The sequence below is a fragment of the Halichoerus grypus genome, chromosome 2, assembly GCF_964656455.1.
Source record: "Halichoerus grypus chromosome 2, mHalGry1.hap1.1, whole genome shotgun sequence".
In the NCBI taxonomy this organism is placed as follows: domain Eukaryota; kingdom Metazoa; phylum Chordata; class Mammalia; order Carnivora; family Phocidae; genus Halichoerus; species Halichoerus grypus.
Window position 1 is genome coordinate 28416537 of NC_135713.1, and position 18048 is coordinate 28434584.

The window sequence follows — 18048 nt, forward strand, 5'->3', positions numbered from 1 at the left end:
GAAAAAGAAATTCATTGGCTTTTTTCCCTACTTTTTAAAGTTTGATGTTAATTGATGTCCTTTCTCCAAGTTTTAGGATTAGAGATGGATCGATGTAATCTCTTATATGTGTGGCCATGTTGTCATTTATTCATGCAGCAACTCTTCATTGAGGACCTTCTGTACTGGTTACTGAGTATGCAGTGGTTGTATATACAGGCTCTGCTCTCAAAGAGCCCACAGTCTAGAAAGGGAAAGTCGCAGAACAGAGTGGTAATCACTCTAGAGAGTTAAGCCTAGGGAGCCCTGGGGACACATAGGAGGCAATCAACCTATCAAGGATTCTATTTATCTTTAATAAAATCTACAAGGAACTTCTTTTGGAAAAAGATGAGAAACTAAAGTTCTTTCTTTTTTCTTTTTTAAAATATTTTATTATTTTTTTTAAAGTTGGCTCCACACCCAACATGGGGCTCAAACTCACAACTCCAAGATCAAGAGTTGCATGCTCTACCAACTGAGTGAGCTAGGCACCCCAAGAAACTAAATTTTCAGAATTGTGAACTCTTGTCCCTCGCTGACTGTAATCCTGGGCATACTGCTTAATCCCTATGAAACTCCATATCAACATCTGGATATACAGGACTAGTAATAATAGAATGTATCTTAAAGCATTGTCACAAAGATTAAATTAGATAACATGCGTAAGAGTCCTTATAAAACTATGAAGCACTATATAAATGTTCACTATTATTATTGCTAGCACTCCAGCCAAAGACTTTAATTCCAATTAACTTACATGATTTTTCTCAACTAAACCAAGATTCTGGTCCTTCAGAGGTTTGGCAACTGGGAGCAACTGGGAAAAAAGTCATTTCACAATATGTCACAATTAATAGCAACAGCAATTGTGAAATCTTCACTAAAAAGTGGATCATCTTAGTTTTAGGATGAAGAAAATGTGTTCAATTTTTAAACCACCATTATATCCAGTTCTTAGCTAACTTGTGATCAAATGGGTGGGTGTATTTCTCACCATGAGTGAGTCTATTTAGAGGGCTCCTCTTGTTCTTCCCCCTTATGTTGGGATTCTCTAGGCCTCTGCCCTTGCTCAAACCACTTTCAAAGGTCCAAACATTCGAGTATGTTCAAGGAAACGAAAACTAAAGTGGGGCAGACCAGTGACGTGGGAAGTACACACCTCACCTAAGGCAAGAGGTCTTAGTCAATGACCGCCTATCCCTGGAAGGGCCTCAATTTTGTGAGATTGTCTGTATTTTTCAACTGAAACTATTCCTTTTAATGTGGGTGTGAACTCTCCCAATTGGTAAATGCTTCTCCTCCCCTCCACTTCCTAACTCAAGTCTTCTTCACTTAAAGGATTTGCAACACCCCCAAATTTAAAATCACTCCTGTGCTTAAACCCTGTGCCTCCGTCTTGCCTGGGAGTAGAGTTCAAGTTCTTTAGTGTTTTGGATCCTCTGTACATACAATGTGAAATCAGCTCTCCTTCGGGAGCTTTCAGCCTCGTAGAGAGACCTGGTAAACAAGGCCCCAACACAGAGTTCCCATAACTCCCTGTGGAGTTCTCCCTTGCCCACTGCCTAATAATTACAGATGTGTGTTTGTTGGGCTCCTTGAGGAAAGGGACTGGCGTTTGGAGCACAATACTTGCTCAAGGTTTGTTGAATGAATGAATATGATAAAGGTTAATCATAACCCACCCCTAGAGGTGGGTTTTTCAGGCTTCATCTGGGTTTAAAATAAACCCAGTCAGCTAAAAAAATCCAACTAACCAGAATTCACCACAGATTTTTTTGTTGTTTTGCTTTTTACATTCAAGCCTAAGAAAGAAAAAATTCAAGACAAAATGAAAGACCAACTACCACAAGTTCTACTTCTACTGTAACTACAACTCTAACATTTCCATTCAGGTTAAATCAGTTCCCGTTCATGTCTTCACATTGTATAATTTCTAAACTATAGGAGAGTTGACACTCCGTATGATGATCCTAAAATGTAAGCTATTTGAATAAAGAATGACAAAATCTCTCATGAAACATGAAATTAAAAATAAAAGTAGAAAACATTTGGTAAAGGTTAAAATATTTTCTAATCCATTTTCTTCTTCTAATTCCAGAATGCCCTTATCTTGAATGCTGAAATTTAATTGTTCTGTACTCTGTTAACAGCACTTACTCGTTAATCATGATCCTTCATACTTCAGACTAATGAATGGAAACAGTCCCTTTAAGAATACATTAGATTTGGTGGTTGTTACAGTGACTTTTTTTCTCAAAAAATAAAAAAGAATGTACGTACAGCATACTTTATAATAGTATGTTCACAGAGGATTCTTGGAAGATTTTTCAAAAGTAGCAGTGTTCGCCCCATGTGATTTTTTTTTTCCCACTCTCGAATACCAAAATTAATATGATTTCCTGGCTCTGTGTCTCCTACCTAGAGTAGCTTCAAATGAAATCGGCCTATAGAGGCTTGTTCATAATTTCTTGATCTTTCACTTATTTCGTATTTCTATGAAGGAAAAAATGTTTTAACGCTTAAGGGTCTTACTTATGAAGTAAGGGAAAAGGTAGAGATGTGTGTTGAGTAAACCTAAGTTGCCCCAAGGGCATTATTGTTATAGCTTTCCCAAAGAGAAAGTGGTGCTTAAAAGAAGTAATTCCCAATCTTTCCCCCCAGACTAAAACCTTGTAATTCAGATGAACTCTGAACTGAGACTCTTTGCATCTCATTTTCTCATTAGGTTTTATTACAGCCAACAAAACTTTCAGTGGTGAATTACTTCCCTTCTCAAGGGTACACCAGACTCCCAGAATGTCTGCGCAAACTAAAATAATGAAATGGTTTTTAACCAAGCCTTAGGGATTAGAAAAAAGGCAAAAAGAAAGGGCAATAGGGCCTTCTCATCTCTATGCTAACCAAAGTGTGGTTTTTCTAGTCCTTTTTCTTGCCTATGAAAAAACAGAATTTAAAAACGGAAACGCCACTTGGCTTGAAACTCCATTTAAAATCACTTAAAGATTTCTTTCTTAAGCTCTCTTAAAATACAAGTCACTTCCACAAGAAATATGGACAAATTAGTCTTAAACACATGGCTCAGATAGGACTTAGGGCAGTAAATAAATGCTTTCAAATGTACTCGTGGCGTTAAGAAATGGTATCTGCTCCACGCACCTAGGCCAGAAGCACCAATATAAAAAGAAAGAATTTTCTTTTAACACAGAAGGTTGAAAAGCATTTTGTTTCATACTTTTACATTACGCCATCCATTAATAAGGGCTATTTAATGTTTACTACATACCAAGCATAGGACTGGTTCTTGCCCTCAAAGAACTTATAATTCACTTGAGAAGCCAAAGCTTAACATGATTTTAAAAAGACAGGATTAGCGGAAGACAGCGTGTAATTAAGTGTTAACCAATGTGGGCCAGATGCTAAGTGACCTAGGAGATCACAGGAAGAGAAAAGATTCCTGAGGGCTGGGACTGTCAAGAGTGTATATTCAATAAACTCTTAAAATTACGCCAAATTTAAAAGTTGTTATGATTTGTTAAACAAATGCTGTTCGTTTGTCATTTTCAATCATTTACATGATTCACCATTGCTTTCCAACCAGTTGGGAAGGGCACACAACGAAATGGTTGAAGAAGGCAGGAGACGTGTCTTTAGACTTTCCCTCGGTTTGTTAATGAGGGAAAAAACACACCTTCCTGTCGGATGACAGACCCAAGAACTAAGCAGATTTTGCATGGAGAATACGATATTTAATGAACAGGAACACAGAACTCTGGCTATAATTTTTGGTATGGGTTTTTGTTTCAAACTTTGTTCTTCATGCTAAACAAGTTCTAAGTTTCGGAGCTGAGTCAGGCTTAAAAAAAATTTTTTTTTTTCATTTTTAAAAATCTATTTTCACAATCTATTTTCCTTTCGAAGAAAAGTGGGCTAAAAGTGCAATGAGAATTTTCTAATTCCTAAAAACAATGGCGCGAGGGCTGTGGGGGGCGGGAGATATTTAGCATCCTTTAAAATGGAAGCATCTACCTGTACAGCAACTTATCTTTTGAAATCACAAACCTTCAAGTGTGCATTTACACTCGTGGGTCTTAAAATGCTTTTTACTTTATAGCTCAGCAAAGATCCTGGTCTCTGTGTGTTTCTTACCTTTTTAGTCTTTGTAATGCAGGCAGTTTGAGCTAAATTAGATTTGTTATAAGAAGAGTTTAAACTGCTAACTCAGAGGCATGCCTCATCTTGTGTTTTGAGTAACTTTAGGCAAGTTTGCAGAATTGTAGTGGGCATTTCTTTTTCTCCATACTTGTTGCATTCTGGGTCTTCCCAAGAAATGTCAGTTATTTCCCCCAATTCTAAAAAGAGGGACTCTTTATAACAGTTGTACAACCAGGCAAAAGAGCACACTCTCGAGTTTCCTTCAGGGGAGGAAACCTGCAATAGTGTGAGATAATTAAATTTAGTCTTAGCAAAGTCTTCTTTGAAACGTTCTAATCAAGGCTTCCAGCTTTCTGAGCGTGTGTGTGAGCTTTATTTTGCAATTCTTCCTGGTCCCGGTTTTGCATTCCTAATGAAAGTGAACTGACAAAGCGTGAAAGTGGTCTAAGGAGCAAAACAAAGCCAGCAAGCATGCTTCTGGTGAGCCAAGATTAATCAATATTCCAGAAACCTCGGGTTTGCCCCCTCTTTCCGTGTGGTGTTTTCATTTTTCCCCACTCCCCGTTTCCCGGGCGCAGACTCCGCCCCTTTTCTTAAGTTGCCCTGATAGTAACTTGCAGTTTCAGAGAGCGCGTGTATGCCTCGCTCACGGGCGTTTGTTAGTCCGCGCTACCTGCGGCGGAATTCACCTTGTCATCGCCTGCGGTCCCGGCCACCCGTTACAAAATCAGAAAAGGTAAGTCTGACGTCCTGGATTCCTGCTGGGCTTCACTCCTCCTTGCCCTTCTCCACCAGTGTATTTTGTTTCGCCCAGCGGAGGAGTAGCGAGGGTAAAAAGCTAGCCATTTTGGTAGATAAAAGTCCACGTTAGTAATTTCATGTAACCAGCGCGTGGTGTGTATTTATGCCGTGTCCGCTCTTCATTTGGATTTGAGTCATTCGGGCTGGATTGGGGGTAGATTGTGGTTCCAGAGCTAGAAAAGAATCAAGGCTGAGCTGGTCTGTTTTAAAAAGTGACTGGAAAGGGAACCAGAGATTAGTGAAAAGAAAGAAAAAAAAAATCTGGTCTCTCGTGTCACCCCTCCTTCCCTTCTCCCTAAACTTGTAATCTGCTGTGAAGTCTTAAGCAAGCTGTGGGTCGTATTGTCACTGACCCCAACCTGCAATTTTATTTAAAAGTCAAAACTGTTCAGATGAGTCTTTTTTTCCACACTTGGATTTGCCAAAAGCCTCGGAGGAGTCTTTTGCTTCCTAGTGACCTCCCCCACAGCCGCCCACGCTGGCTGCTTGCCTTGCCATATACACACGTCCACAGGCACCACTGATTTCTACTTGGATTGATCACGGGAAAGATTATGGATCACAAATCTTATAAAACAGGAGGAATCCTTTGATTTCTTCAAGACAACTGATTTCCACCCAGGAGAGATTGACTTAGATATATTTGAATAACCTAGGAGCACTTTAAAGAAACTAGAAACCACACATTGTAATGTTTGGAATGAAAATTGGATTCATCTCCTCTGTTCTAGAAATCCCAAATTTTGAAATACCCAGAAGTCGCTGATGGTTTCCTCAGAAGACTCCGATATGATTGCCACAAGGACAGATACTACTTTCTACTTGTAATAAAAATGGAAATGAATTACGATTTCAGATAATGTATAGATGGGCTCGGAGATCTTTGCTTATTTCAGGGAAAAAAAATTAAAAGTGACCCTGTAAAATAGTCAAATGTATTTCCAAAGTCCTGTGCATATATTCTTTTCATTGCATTCTTTTCATGACCATATTTATTAACTGATATTATCATGTTTTTTCCTTAATGAAGGAAATCGTTACTTTGTTATATATAACAGAAAGCTCTGACGGTGAAATATCAATATCTTAATTCATTTTATTGACCTGGTTATGCCTTCACCATGTACACGACATAAGCCATCAAGTAATTATTGAGCGCTTCCTGTGCATTCAATTCAATTAGACATTTATTGACGGTGAACATTGTGCAAAAAGCACTTGGCTAGGTTCGGGGGAGAGGTGGGGGTGGGGGCTGCTCAGTCACACTCAGGGCTCTGATGAACCCTTTTATAGCCTCCTTGGAATGGGAAGGGCAGATTTTTTAAAATAGAACACACAATTCTGCTGGTATATTCTTTTATTTATTTATTGCTCATATAGTCTGAATTTAGGCACATCTCTCACACGTGGTCCAGTAAAATATGCACATCCCCGCCTTGAAAACTGGCGTCGTGGCTCTCTAGCCCTTGATTCCTGCTGAGATTATGCAGTGTGCCAACTGCTTGCCCTGCTGTGGGGCGGCTCTCATTTCTCACCCCTGCAGGCTGTAACTCTCATCTCTTCTCTCCTCATTCTAGTTGTGTTCTCTAACACCAAAGAGGTCTGGCTTTCCGGGGGTGATTCCGAGACACTGAAGTGCAAAGAAGAGACTCTCCCTCTCCTAGAGAAGTAAAATATGACTAAAAGCAATGAAGAAGAGCCCAGGATGGGGGGCAGGATGGAGAGGTTCCAGCGAGGAGTTCGTAAGCGCACACTCTTGGCCAAGAGGAAAGTGCAGAACATCACAAAGGAGGATGTTAAAAGTTACCTATTTCGGAATGCTTTTGTGCTGCTCACTGTCACTGCAGTCATTGTGGGTAAGTCATTTGATAACAACCAAAAAAAAAAAAAAGAAAAGGATCTTGTTTCTCTGGGGCATCTGGCTGCCTGAGCATATTATCAGATGGACTGATTGTAGGTATTCAAAATAATCGTCCAGGCTTTCGTCTGGACTGGAAGATTTTTTTTCTCCCATTAAATGACAGTCTGTTGGCATGTTTGGAGCAATATATGGTAAACACATGGGAATCTGAAAAAAGCATCGTTAGGCATTATGCAAATCAATTGATTGTGCGGAGAAGAGAAACAAATCAAATGTTTTCCCATCTCGTGTAAGGATGAAAGAGTGATAATTTAATCATTAGGCCTGAGCAGTTAAATAACAATAAAAACAAGCATGCCTGCTAGATTTGGCCAAAATGTAATCATTATAGGATGTCACTTTCACTTAAAACTAATTTATACAATTAGTACACCCAAAATGAGGTACAGGTTCCTAATAGTAATTATCTTCTAACTGGTGCTGACTTGAAGCTGAGTATCACGCCTAGAGGGAGAGGCTGAATCTTTTATGTGTTTGCACTCCCCCATCCAGTGACTAGAAAGAGTAAATTGAGAAAAATGTTGACACGGATCTTTTTCATTCATTTCTTCCCATAAATAGCTGTCCCTTTCCTGAAACTTTTCAGCCTCTTACAAATGTAGCATTGTCAACAGCAATCTGTACTAATAAAACATTGTTTTTGTTTGATTTATTGATATCCGAAATTATCGCTTATTACTTATGGGTGGCATTGATCCTACTTTAAAATAGAGCTGAAGGAACTACTTACTTGGAATCTTTGACTGAACCAGTATAGAAATCCTTAGGCTGGTAAAATATAAGCCAAGGCCATGTTGTAAAAACTGTCTAACTCAAATTTCTACTATGTGGCCCAAAAGGGGGAGGGGGCATTTGTGTACAGGTTTAATCTCTACCTTGGAGTTTGCCAAGGTCTCCGTCAAATATAAAGAGGTAATGACACTAAAAACCAAGAAAGTTTTGTAGCTTGGAAATATAATTAGAACTTAATCTAAAAAAATAGGAGTCTTAAATTGTAGACAAATAGGAATACAGCAGGAGAATAGTTTGTCACAAGACTTTAGATATATTCCATTTCAACATCTTTTGCTCCTGTTAGTAATTGTTGGTGATTAATGACTGTTCAACTAATTTTAGAGATGTTCAAAGAGAAAAGGTCCTGACAGAGTCAGGGAAGCAATGGCTTTCTTTAGTAGGTTCCCAGGTTTGTTGTGGTTTTGTGTTTTGTGCTTTTAAAAGATTTTATTTATTTATTTGAGAGAGAGAGCACAAGCAGGGGGAGGAACAGAGGGAGAAGCAGGCTCCCCACTGAGCAGGGAGCCCAGACTCAAGCCCTATCCCAAGACCCTGGGATCATGACCTGAACCAAAGGCAGATGCTTAACTGACTGAGCCACCCAGGCGCCCCAGATTCCCAGATTTAAATACATTCCTGGGAGAAGTATTTCAGTGATGTGTCATTGTCTTGGAAGTTGATGTAAAATGCCTGAATGATAGTCATCAAGCCAAACAGTAGCTGCCAGATAATAATAGTGAACATTTATATAGTACTATTCCAGCTACTTTCTAGGTGTTTTGCCTATATTAGCTTACTTAATCCTCAAACAAGCCTATGAGTGAGTGGGTAGGTATGATTAGTATGATCTTTATTTTATAGATGGAAATATTGAGCATGAAGAGATCAAGCAACTTGCCCAAAGTCATGCAGATAGTAGATGCTAGAGCTGAAAGTCAGACTGAGGCTATCCAGGCCAGAGGCCATTCTCTTAACCACTTTGCCATCCCGCCTTCCTGCTCTGTGAACTAGTTGGTGTCTTGTGAGAAATGCCAGGAAGAGAAATGCTGCTATGACTTGGTAAAGGCCCGATTAGCAAACAATGCTAGATGCATTCACATCGCATTGTCATTTTACTATATGACTTACCCAGTTAAATCAGCAGAAAACTTACAATTCTCCTACAAATGATTAAGCCACATCCCTCTCATTCATTTAACAAATACTCATTTATTCAGCAATCTTACACCCTTAATAATAGAGCTCAGTGATACTGGAGTATGTTTGGGAAAGATGCAGAAACACTTAATCAAAACGGTGTTCTAAACACAAGAAGAGTTCGATTTCTAGAACAGAAATGTTTCAGTTAAAGAAGAGAGAAATGGAAAGTAATAAAACCTGCACATGGGAGGCAGACTGATGGAGAAGCAAGTTCCTAAGTGATTACAAAGACAAATCTCCAATAGAAGGAAGATAATGCCAGGATTTAATAGTCCATTTTCTCTATGAGTTCTGGGATCATTTCCTAGACCAGTGAGGACTTTCCTAACATTTGTGAGAACTGCAATGAGTTGGCTGAGCTGGGGTAGATAACTTGGCAGGGTGTCCTCATGGTTGGCTTTACTAATGGAAACTGAAGAGGTAGAAGTAACAAGAAGAAGGCCCTAACAAAGAAACACATAAAAAGAGCTCATTGACAGTCAGACCGCTGAGTCTACACCAAAGACTTGGAAAGGCAAATAGACAACTTAGTAGCAAACAGACTAAGGAAAGAAGGAAGAATCCTTCAGTTATCTCTTGGTGTGTCTTCCATTGAGGGCCCAGTGGAAACAAAGGCGCCATTGAGCTTGTCACTGGGTACCATGTCTACATCAGCCCTGAAAGAATAATAAGAACATGTCTGGACTTCAGCTCTCTAATCCGTTTGCTGCGGCATAGGAAAAAAACTGGGAAGATGCTAGTAAGGAAGAAGAGAAGTTATTTTCTCCAAAGAGGAGGTGAGAAGAACCAAATTCTTAGGTTTTAATCACTTTTAATAAAAAAAGACCTAATGTCTAATGTCATTTCTAAGCCATGTCAAAGTCTGAATGTGCCATGCTCTGACGAAGCGACGTAATGGGTGCAAATTAGCAACCTAAGAGAATGCATTGCCAAGTGTTAAGTCCCTTTAAGAGGGTTCATTATTAAAGCATGAGATAAAGTGTCTCCCAGGGCTGTTGCAGACATCTGTCTGACAAAAACCACATTGAGGAGAGTGGCTACTATCTTTCTCCCTCCAGGAGGCACTTTGTCGTTTCAAACTGTGGTAAGTGGGATGAGAGTGACCTCAGACACCTCGCTGAAAGAAAGGGAAAGTCCTTTGTTGCGTTCAAGTCACAGAATGCCCATCTTTCGTGTCCAGGGAACGAATAGCACAATAAAAATGAAATCTCAGGCTAAAAATTTTTGAAGAAATGGGTCATAAGATCAGCTGCAAGGGGAAGGAAACTAAATAGCATTGCGTAGACTTGGAGGGTGGTTTTACTTGAGGGAATTCCTGAACACAGCAACCAGCACCTTTCTCTGCTGTTTGTCTACACACACACACACACACACACACACACACACCTTTTATGTTTGGGTTGTCCTTTTTATGGGTTTGAGAAAAATTGGTGACTTTTCGGAAAAGAAAACGTACTGACTAAATGTGTATAAAGCATTTCCCATCATTCCCTAATACTCTTCAGCAATGAATGTAAACTGCACCATAATTCCATGCAATTCAGCAGTATTTCTGAAGGATATACAAGAAACTGGTCATTGTGGCTGCCTCTGGGACGGGAGCTGGGTGTCTGATAATAGAATAGAAGGAATATTACTTTTCTTAAATAAGTTTTTGTATGGTTTGAATGCACATTCATATATTATCCACTATTATCTATTGTTTGCTAAATAAATGTGTGGTTTTGTTTAAAGATTCAGTGCTATTCAGCAATTTAACAAATACTGAGTGTTGGGTGTCTGGCCTGTGCTATGCAATGGGGAGTCTCTGCCCTCAGGTCATTCGGTAGGAGAGATGGATGAAATGAGATGACAAAGGCATAGACAAGGTTCAGAGGCAGTAACAGGGAGTTTTTAAATTATCTCTATAAACATTTTTTAAGTGAGATCGTATTATCCATGCTGTTCTATATATGATTTTTGTGTTGATACTTTAGAGGTTCTACTTTCTTATGAACACCCGTGGGGGTTGTCGGGGGGGGTCGCCTGGATAGCTCAGTCGGTTAAGCGTCTGCCTTCTGCTTGGGTCCTGGTCCCAGGGTCCTGGGATCGAGCCCTTCGTTGGGTTCCTTGCTCGGCAGAGAGCCTGCTTCTCCATCTCCCTCTGTCCCCCAACTCGTGTGCTCTCTCTCACCCTCTCTCTAGTTCAAATAAATGAATAAAATCTTAAAAAAAACAATGTGGGTCCTAGAAAGAGTGTGGCTTTTGATGAAGGATAGACATGGATTTATATGCCAACTGTATGATTTAATAGCTGTATGATCCTAGAGGATGCATTTAACTGCTCTGAGCCTCAGTCCCCTCATCTACCATTACACGTATTATATACATTGCAAACACTTACACTGTGTGCCAAGCACTGTTGTAAATGTTGTTAACACATTAGCTTTATTTAATTCTCAAAACAAGCCAGGGAGGGAGGTATCCTTATTCTCATTTCACAGATAAGGAAACAGCTCAGAGACTTCTCCCAGAGCTGATGCATATCGACCGGGATTCAAATCCACCAATCTGGCCCTATGTTTAGACTGATCCACTCTTCTGAGTGCTGGTCCCTGCCCTCGGGACATGTCCCTTCTTGTTTTATGACATCAATTAGCTAAGGGTGTGCACTGACCCAAAGACAGGAGTGACAGAAAGGAGGGGTGAAATTGAGACCCCAGTACCCGAGGCACTCCTGCGTCCCGACAGTTGCTTGCCTGGGAGCATTAGCGGAAGAGCCGGACTGCAGGCCATCGCTCCGGTTTCTGACTTGGGTAACTGCGGGTGCTGGTGCTACCAGTGAGGGTAGAATACAGGAAGAAGATTGGGGCAGGAATGGGAGGGGGGACTTCGGTTTTTTGGACGTGTTGATTTTGAGATGCAAATGCCACAAGAGAGATACAGTGCAAGAAGCTCACTATACAGGGAGATTCTGAAGGTATTTTGATGTTGAGACTGAACCAGGACAGGTTCTGTCTTTGAGGGTTAAATGAATAATGATCATTGAAGCGGGCCGTCCTCCTGCATAAGCTATTGTGTAAGTGAGACTCTTCTCAGAACACTGTTAACTCCTGGGCCCTTCTCTATGAATAAAGCGAGTATCTCCCAGAAAGGCCGTAGTGGTATTCTGTGCCTTGCACACATACACACTCTCTAGCTGAGTCAGTTAGTTCAGTCAAACATGTTTAGTGATGTGGTTAACCAGCAGCTGCCACACTGAAGTGACTGGTAATGGGACCAAAGGGGCCGACGGCTGGAGTTAGCGGTGTGGGGACCATGTGGCCCCCGTGTGGGTAGCCTCTCTGCTTACCAGGAGACCGGCATCTCCACACAGTTGAACAACAGGAATCCAAAGAATGGTGAAAGATTTCCGGGCTGGGATTTATGGTTTCTTCAACACTTCCTAGAAACGAGAAGAGGGAGAGGGAGCTTCAGGAAGCTATGAGAAAAGGGGGCTTCTGGGGTAGGTCCTCCCCTGGTGCTGTGGAGCTCAGCTCCTCACAGAGGCTCCTGGGGACAGAGGGCTGGGAGGAGAGGGGCTAGGCCTCAGAGCTCAGAAGCCGTGGATTCACCATGCCCTGCTCAGAAGGGACACAAAGGTAGGGTGTAGGGACTAGTGATTTTCTTCTGCTTTGTCTTCTCCCCCAGGGAGCAGAAATACAGAAAAATTGTCAGGGACAGCAATAATAACTACCTGACATGTGCTCACGGCCTACTTGGATCCTGGCCCTCAATTTTTCTCGAAAAGCATTCCAGGGAGCTGCCTCCTATCGTGGGGATGTAGTCCAGGACCGTATAGGGGAGAGGGGAGTGGATCAGGGCTATGGAGTCTGGAGTCTGACACTTTTAGGTTTCTGTCCCAGTTCTGGAACTGAGCCTCTGTTCCTTCATGTGTAAAATAGAATAATTGTAACACCTCTCTGCCAAGATTTATATCCCAGTTCCGCTACATACAACCATGTAAACTTTAATAATTTCCTTAAGGGCTTGGCAGGTAGAATATCCATAGAAACTGTACACCCCTCATCTTTTGCTTGCGTCTTTGCTGGGGCACCAAGTGAAAATACACACTGATTTAATGACGCTATCTGCTAGAGACCTGAGAGCCTGGGGTGCGGGGAGGACAGGCCAGGAAGGGGAGAAGATGACCACCTGGTTGAGGTCTAGGATAAGTGGCTTCTATTTCCTTGGCTAGAGAAGAGAGCCAAGAAGACTTGTAGGAAGAGATTTAGTGGTTATAAAGGGCTTTGAGAGGCAGAGATGAAAGGCTTAGAGTAAGTGATACTGTCATTATCTGTCCCTCACCCACCTGGCCTCCTGAGCCCAAGCAGAAAGGAATCCCCGGGCCCAGCCCTTATCACAATACAGACTGCTCAATGGAGGGCGTGCCTGATAGTAGATGTCTCGGGCAAGGAGAGCTGCTGAGAAAATGTTTTCAATAAATGTTTTAACCTACTCAATCGTGCATTTTTGTTCATACCACTTGGGACCAATCTGCTAGTTCACCACCTCCCTGGTTTCTTCCTTTTCTCCAGCGTTTTGGGATCTACTGCCCATTACCTGCCATCCCTATCAGAGTTGGGACAGGCTAGTTGAGGGGTTCTGGAAACCTGGGAGGAGTGTTGCTGGTTCCTAAGAGAGTTGGTACGGGGTAGAGGGCTTGATGTCATTCGAAGATTATCTCTGGATTTTACTTTGCTGTTTTCTTCCTGTTCGTTCAGGTAATGAGAAAACTGAGCAGGCAACTTCAAATTTGTTTCTCTTTTAAGTAGGTTATCAAATAAGCAGGTGTGTCCGGAACCATTACCTGCAGTAATAATACCTTCCATTGTTGCGGTGCTCTAGTTTACAAAGTTTGCCCAGTGCGCTTCTCTAGCAATGCGAGTCCAGGGCCCAGTCAGTGCCCCTTCTGAGCAGTATCTGCACATGTCCGGCATGCAGCTGAGAAACCCCTGGGAGTCCAAAGGTCCTGGTTACAGACGCAGCTCCGCCATCGACTCACTCACTTTATGATCCAGGACAAATCTCTGGGCCTCAGATTTCCTCGTCAGCAGATCACGTTTCGACTAATGTCTGCTTCCGACTTCAAAATTCTGTCATTTAACGTCTGCTTTGCCTTCCTCTAAAGCAGAATGTATGGATAAAACACGCCAGTGTTTTCTTTCCACTCCTTGACGCTGTACAATTGCAAGGACCTCTATTCCATACCGTTGATCTCCCGACCGGTTCTAGCCAGTCTCTCCCATCCACAAGCAGCCCCCTTCTCTCCCACTAAATTCTTGAGGGCCATCATGTTCCTGCACTCTGGGTGGCATAACCAGGTTGGAGCCCACAGATGAGGCAGGCCTGTGCCCTGCAGTCTTCTGCCCATCCTTCACAAATCAGAGGAGAAAGGTGGCGAGTCTGTTTTTGCTGTAGAGCCAACAAGGCAGGGAAGAGCCTACATTTTCTGGAAAAGGCAACTGGAATTTAAGCCCCGTCTTGTCCAAGTTGTGCATTCCAGGTGTTGGAGCGCTTGATATTTATGGAACACTGGGGTGCTATCATTCATCAACTATTTGGTCTGGCAGCTGGGTGAGCTGTATCATTGCTGTGAGGTGAGGAAACACACAGAGCACTTGAAGGCACGAAGTGTAGCCATTGGGTGCGCCGAGTATAAAAATGAAGAGTTTTAGGTCAAGCTTCAGGGCTATCAAAGTTGCCCAGCGTTTACTCCCTAACCCAAGAATATTTCCATCACTATGCCCAGTCAAGAGAGGTCCTCGAGTGGTTTTGAAACCAAAAAGAGAGAATAAAAGCCCCCACACTAAATAAAGGAAGATATTCCCTGGATGAATTAAGACAAGAGGGGGAAAGGCACTCTTTTTTTCACGCTGTGTATCGTCTCAAAGATTCAAAGGTAAATACAGGAGCAGCGAGTTAAAAGGCACCCTTAAGTTTTGAATTTCAAGACTGAGTCTCTGTCTCCAGAAAGGGCACCTCCATTCTTCTTGTACCCAAAGAGACTCTCCAGTTCTCCAACAATGATTCCAGGCCACAGCCCGCTTCTGCTTCCCAGAGGTAAACAATAGGCTATTAGCGAGAGACTTTCTATTCAGAATCTTGTAAGATGAAGCTCATCTGTCCCTAATGAGAGATGGATAATTGCTGCCCTTCTCATCCTTTTAGACACATTGCATCCCTGGAAATTTCATCTTTAAAGCAAGTAAGGCAAAACCCCAGGGATCCGTGTGCTTGCTGCTGCCTTGAACTTGTTGAATGTGAATGATGAATTGAGAAGGAAATTCTGAGTCTTTTAACAGACTGCCGATGACCAGAGCCATCTTCTTTTTTTATTTATTTACTTTTGTCCTCTTGGATTTGCTTTTTTAAGGCAAATGAAATAGACATATAAAAAAGCTGAGATTCCAGGGACGCCTCGGTGGCTCAGTCAGGTAAGGATCTGCCTTCGACTCAGGTCAGGATCCCAGGGTCCCGGGATCAAGTCCCGCATCGGGTTCCCTGCTCGCAGGGTCTGCTTCTCCCTCTGCCTGCCACTCCCCCTGCTTGTGCTCGCTCTCTCTTTCATTCTCTCTCTTGCTGACAAATAAATAAGTAAAATCTTAAAAAAAAAAAAAAAAGAAGCTGAGATTCCATAGACTTCCATTTGCTTTTTTAAGGCGAATGAAATAGTCGTATAAAGAAGCTGAGATTCCGGGCGCCTGGGTGGCTCAGTTGGTTAAGCTACTGCCTTCAGCTCAGGTCATGATCCTGGAGTCCCTGGATCGAGTCCCACATCGGGCTCCCTGCTCAGCAGGGAGTCTGCTTCTCCCTCTGACCCTAACCCCTCTCATGTGCTCTCTCTCATTCTCTCTCTCTCAAATAAATAAATAAAATCTTTAAAAAAAAAAAAAGCTGAGATTCCATAGACTTCCCAGGGCTTTGTCAGTTCTGCCATTGCATTGCTTTGTACAGTATGATGGATGATGAAAGAGTGTGTTACCTTCGCCTAGTGGTTCACAGGGTGACTTTGCAGCTTTGGTGCACTCGTTACTCGTTACTCCAAGGGCTAAGTGGACGTGATCCTATAATGATTGAGTTCAAAGTTTTTTCAGATTCACTTCCTTGTCTCCAGAAAAAAAGAGAACTGTTAGGTCAGAAAGTGATCCACTCACTAGAAATCTGAGCACAAATAGTCACTTTCCTCTCCCTGGCACAAATTAAGTAAACCCATTGCTAAAGCAAATTAAAGCAAGATGGAGGAGAAACTAACCCAGTCCCAAAGTGACTTTTTAGAAAGATCCAAGCATCTAGCAGATATACCGTAGATCGGAATTCAGTCAGATTTTTTTTTTTAAGTTTCGTTTTTATTTATTTAACTAATCTCTACACCCAACATGGGGCTCAAACTCATGACCCAGAGATCAAGAGTCATGTGCTTCTCGGACTGAGCCAGCCAGGCACGCTGAATTCAGTCAGATTAAAAAAAAAAAAAAAAAAAAAAGTGAGCCAATTTTTTTTGCTTATTTTGTTATTTTATTTATGAAATACATTTACATTGCCCAAAATAAAAAAGTACAAAAAGATATAAATACCTTGTTATCAGTTTCTTGTGTGCCTTGAGAATTATTTTATGAGTATAAAAATAAGTACGTATCTATCCCTTTTTTGCCTTTTGTATACAAATGCTGGCATAATATATATAGCCTGCCTTACATCTTACTTTTTTAACTGTACTATATACCTTGGATATCGTGCCTTATTCGCACATAAAAAGCCTCCTCCTTCTCTCTTGGGGGTGCATTAGCTGGGTGTACCATCATCTATTTAAGCAATTCCCGATGAATGGACACTTACATGGTTTCCAACTTTTAGATACATTTGTTAAATGGTACAATGAATAATCCTGTACAAAAGTTATTTCCCCCAGGTAAAGTATATCTGTGGGAAACATCCCCAGAATTGAAACTGCACTTACAGTTTCTACGCAGTCATAACACTATTTTATTTTTTACCAGAAAGGAATGCAACAGGTGCTAATGATTTTAGTAGAATATTTTTTAAATGACCATGGATTGGACATTTGAAAGACCTATAGGATTATTTGCAAATTTAATTGCCACTTCACATAGCCTATGTTAGTGCAGTTTTAGGCAGAAAGCACAGGCTTTTCAGAACTCCTAGGGTTCTTTTTCTTTTTTTTTTAAGATTTTATTTATTTATTTGACAGGGACACAGTGAGAGAGGGAACACAAGCAGGAGGAGTGGGAGAGAGAGAGAAGCAGGCTTCCCGATGAGCAGGGAGCCCAATGCAGGGCTCGATGCGGGGCTCAATCCCAGGACCCTGGGATCATAACCTGAGCCTAAGGCAGACGCTTAACGACTGAGCCACCCAGGCGCCCCTCCTAGGGTTCTTCTGATAGAGTTGTCTTCTCTGAGTTGCTTGCCATGTGGATTTGTCTGCATCAGTTACCCAGGGCTGGTTTCCCCTGGGCACCACTGGTAGAACAAGGCTGGAGCAGGTATTTCCCACCTCCAGCAACAGGAAATACCAAAGGACAAAAGAATGAGCCAAGCCAGGGCCCAAATCTCTGTAGGATGTGGGAACAGAGGAGTGGGGGAGGGTTGAAAGGTTGCCTCCCACAGAGTAGCTTCTCTCCAGGAAATGCCTGGAAGTTTGGGGTGAAACCAAAGACAGGGAGCAGCAGACCCCTGGAGCAGGTAAATTGACCATTACACCTTTGCCCTTCTTGTAAAAATAAACCAGTGGAACTTTATGCCCACCGGCTTCATTAGGCTTGCTTGAGACGGACTTATGACTTCTCCAGCTTGGGCTACACGCTAGCCCAGTTCTAAAATAGAAACTTCTATTTGATCTCTCAAATAATTATTTATTGCCTACCTGCCATAATAACTATAATGGCCAAGTTGACAAAGCATTTTTTGACCTATTAAAAAATGCTTTCCTACGCCTTATCAAGGACTTTAGAATTCATGAGAAGAAACAAGATACATTCATAATATAGCAGCTAAGATTTATAATGCTTTTGGTTTACATGGTTCTTTTAAACTCAGAACCTTTCGCCGAGAATATTAAAGTTCAAGAAGATTTTAGATACTGCCTGCTCTGATCTATCCCTCCCATTCTGTGGACCACAAAAAAAAAAAAAAAAAGGTCC

The 18048-nt window shown here is 41.7% G+C and overlaps 1 protein-coding gene across 1 annotated transcript in view; it reads left to right on the forward strand.

Annotated features, from left to right (window-relative positions):
• The first annotated feature begins 4751 nt into the window (after nt 1-4751).
• Nucleotides 4752-18048, forward strand: part of SLC1A3 (solute carrier family 1 member 3) — a 76998-nt gene continuing 63701 nt past the window's right edge. Inside the window, exons 1-2 of the mRNA XM_036074666.2 lie at nt 4752-4909; nt 6552-6830. Of these exons, the coding sequence (XP_035930559.1) occupies nt 6650-6830 (181 nt within the window). The 5' untranslated portion in view covers nt 4752-4909; nt 6552-6649. The remainder of the gene's footprint in view (nt 4910-6551; nt 6831-18048) is intronic.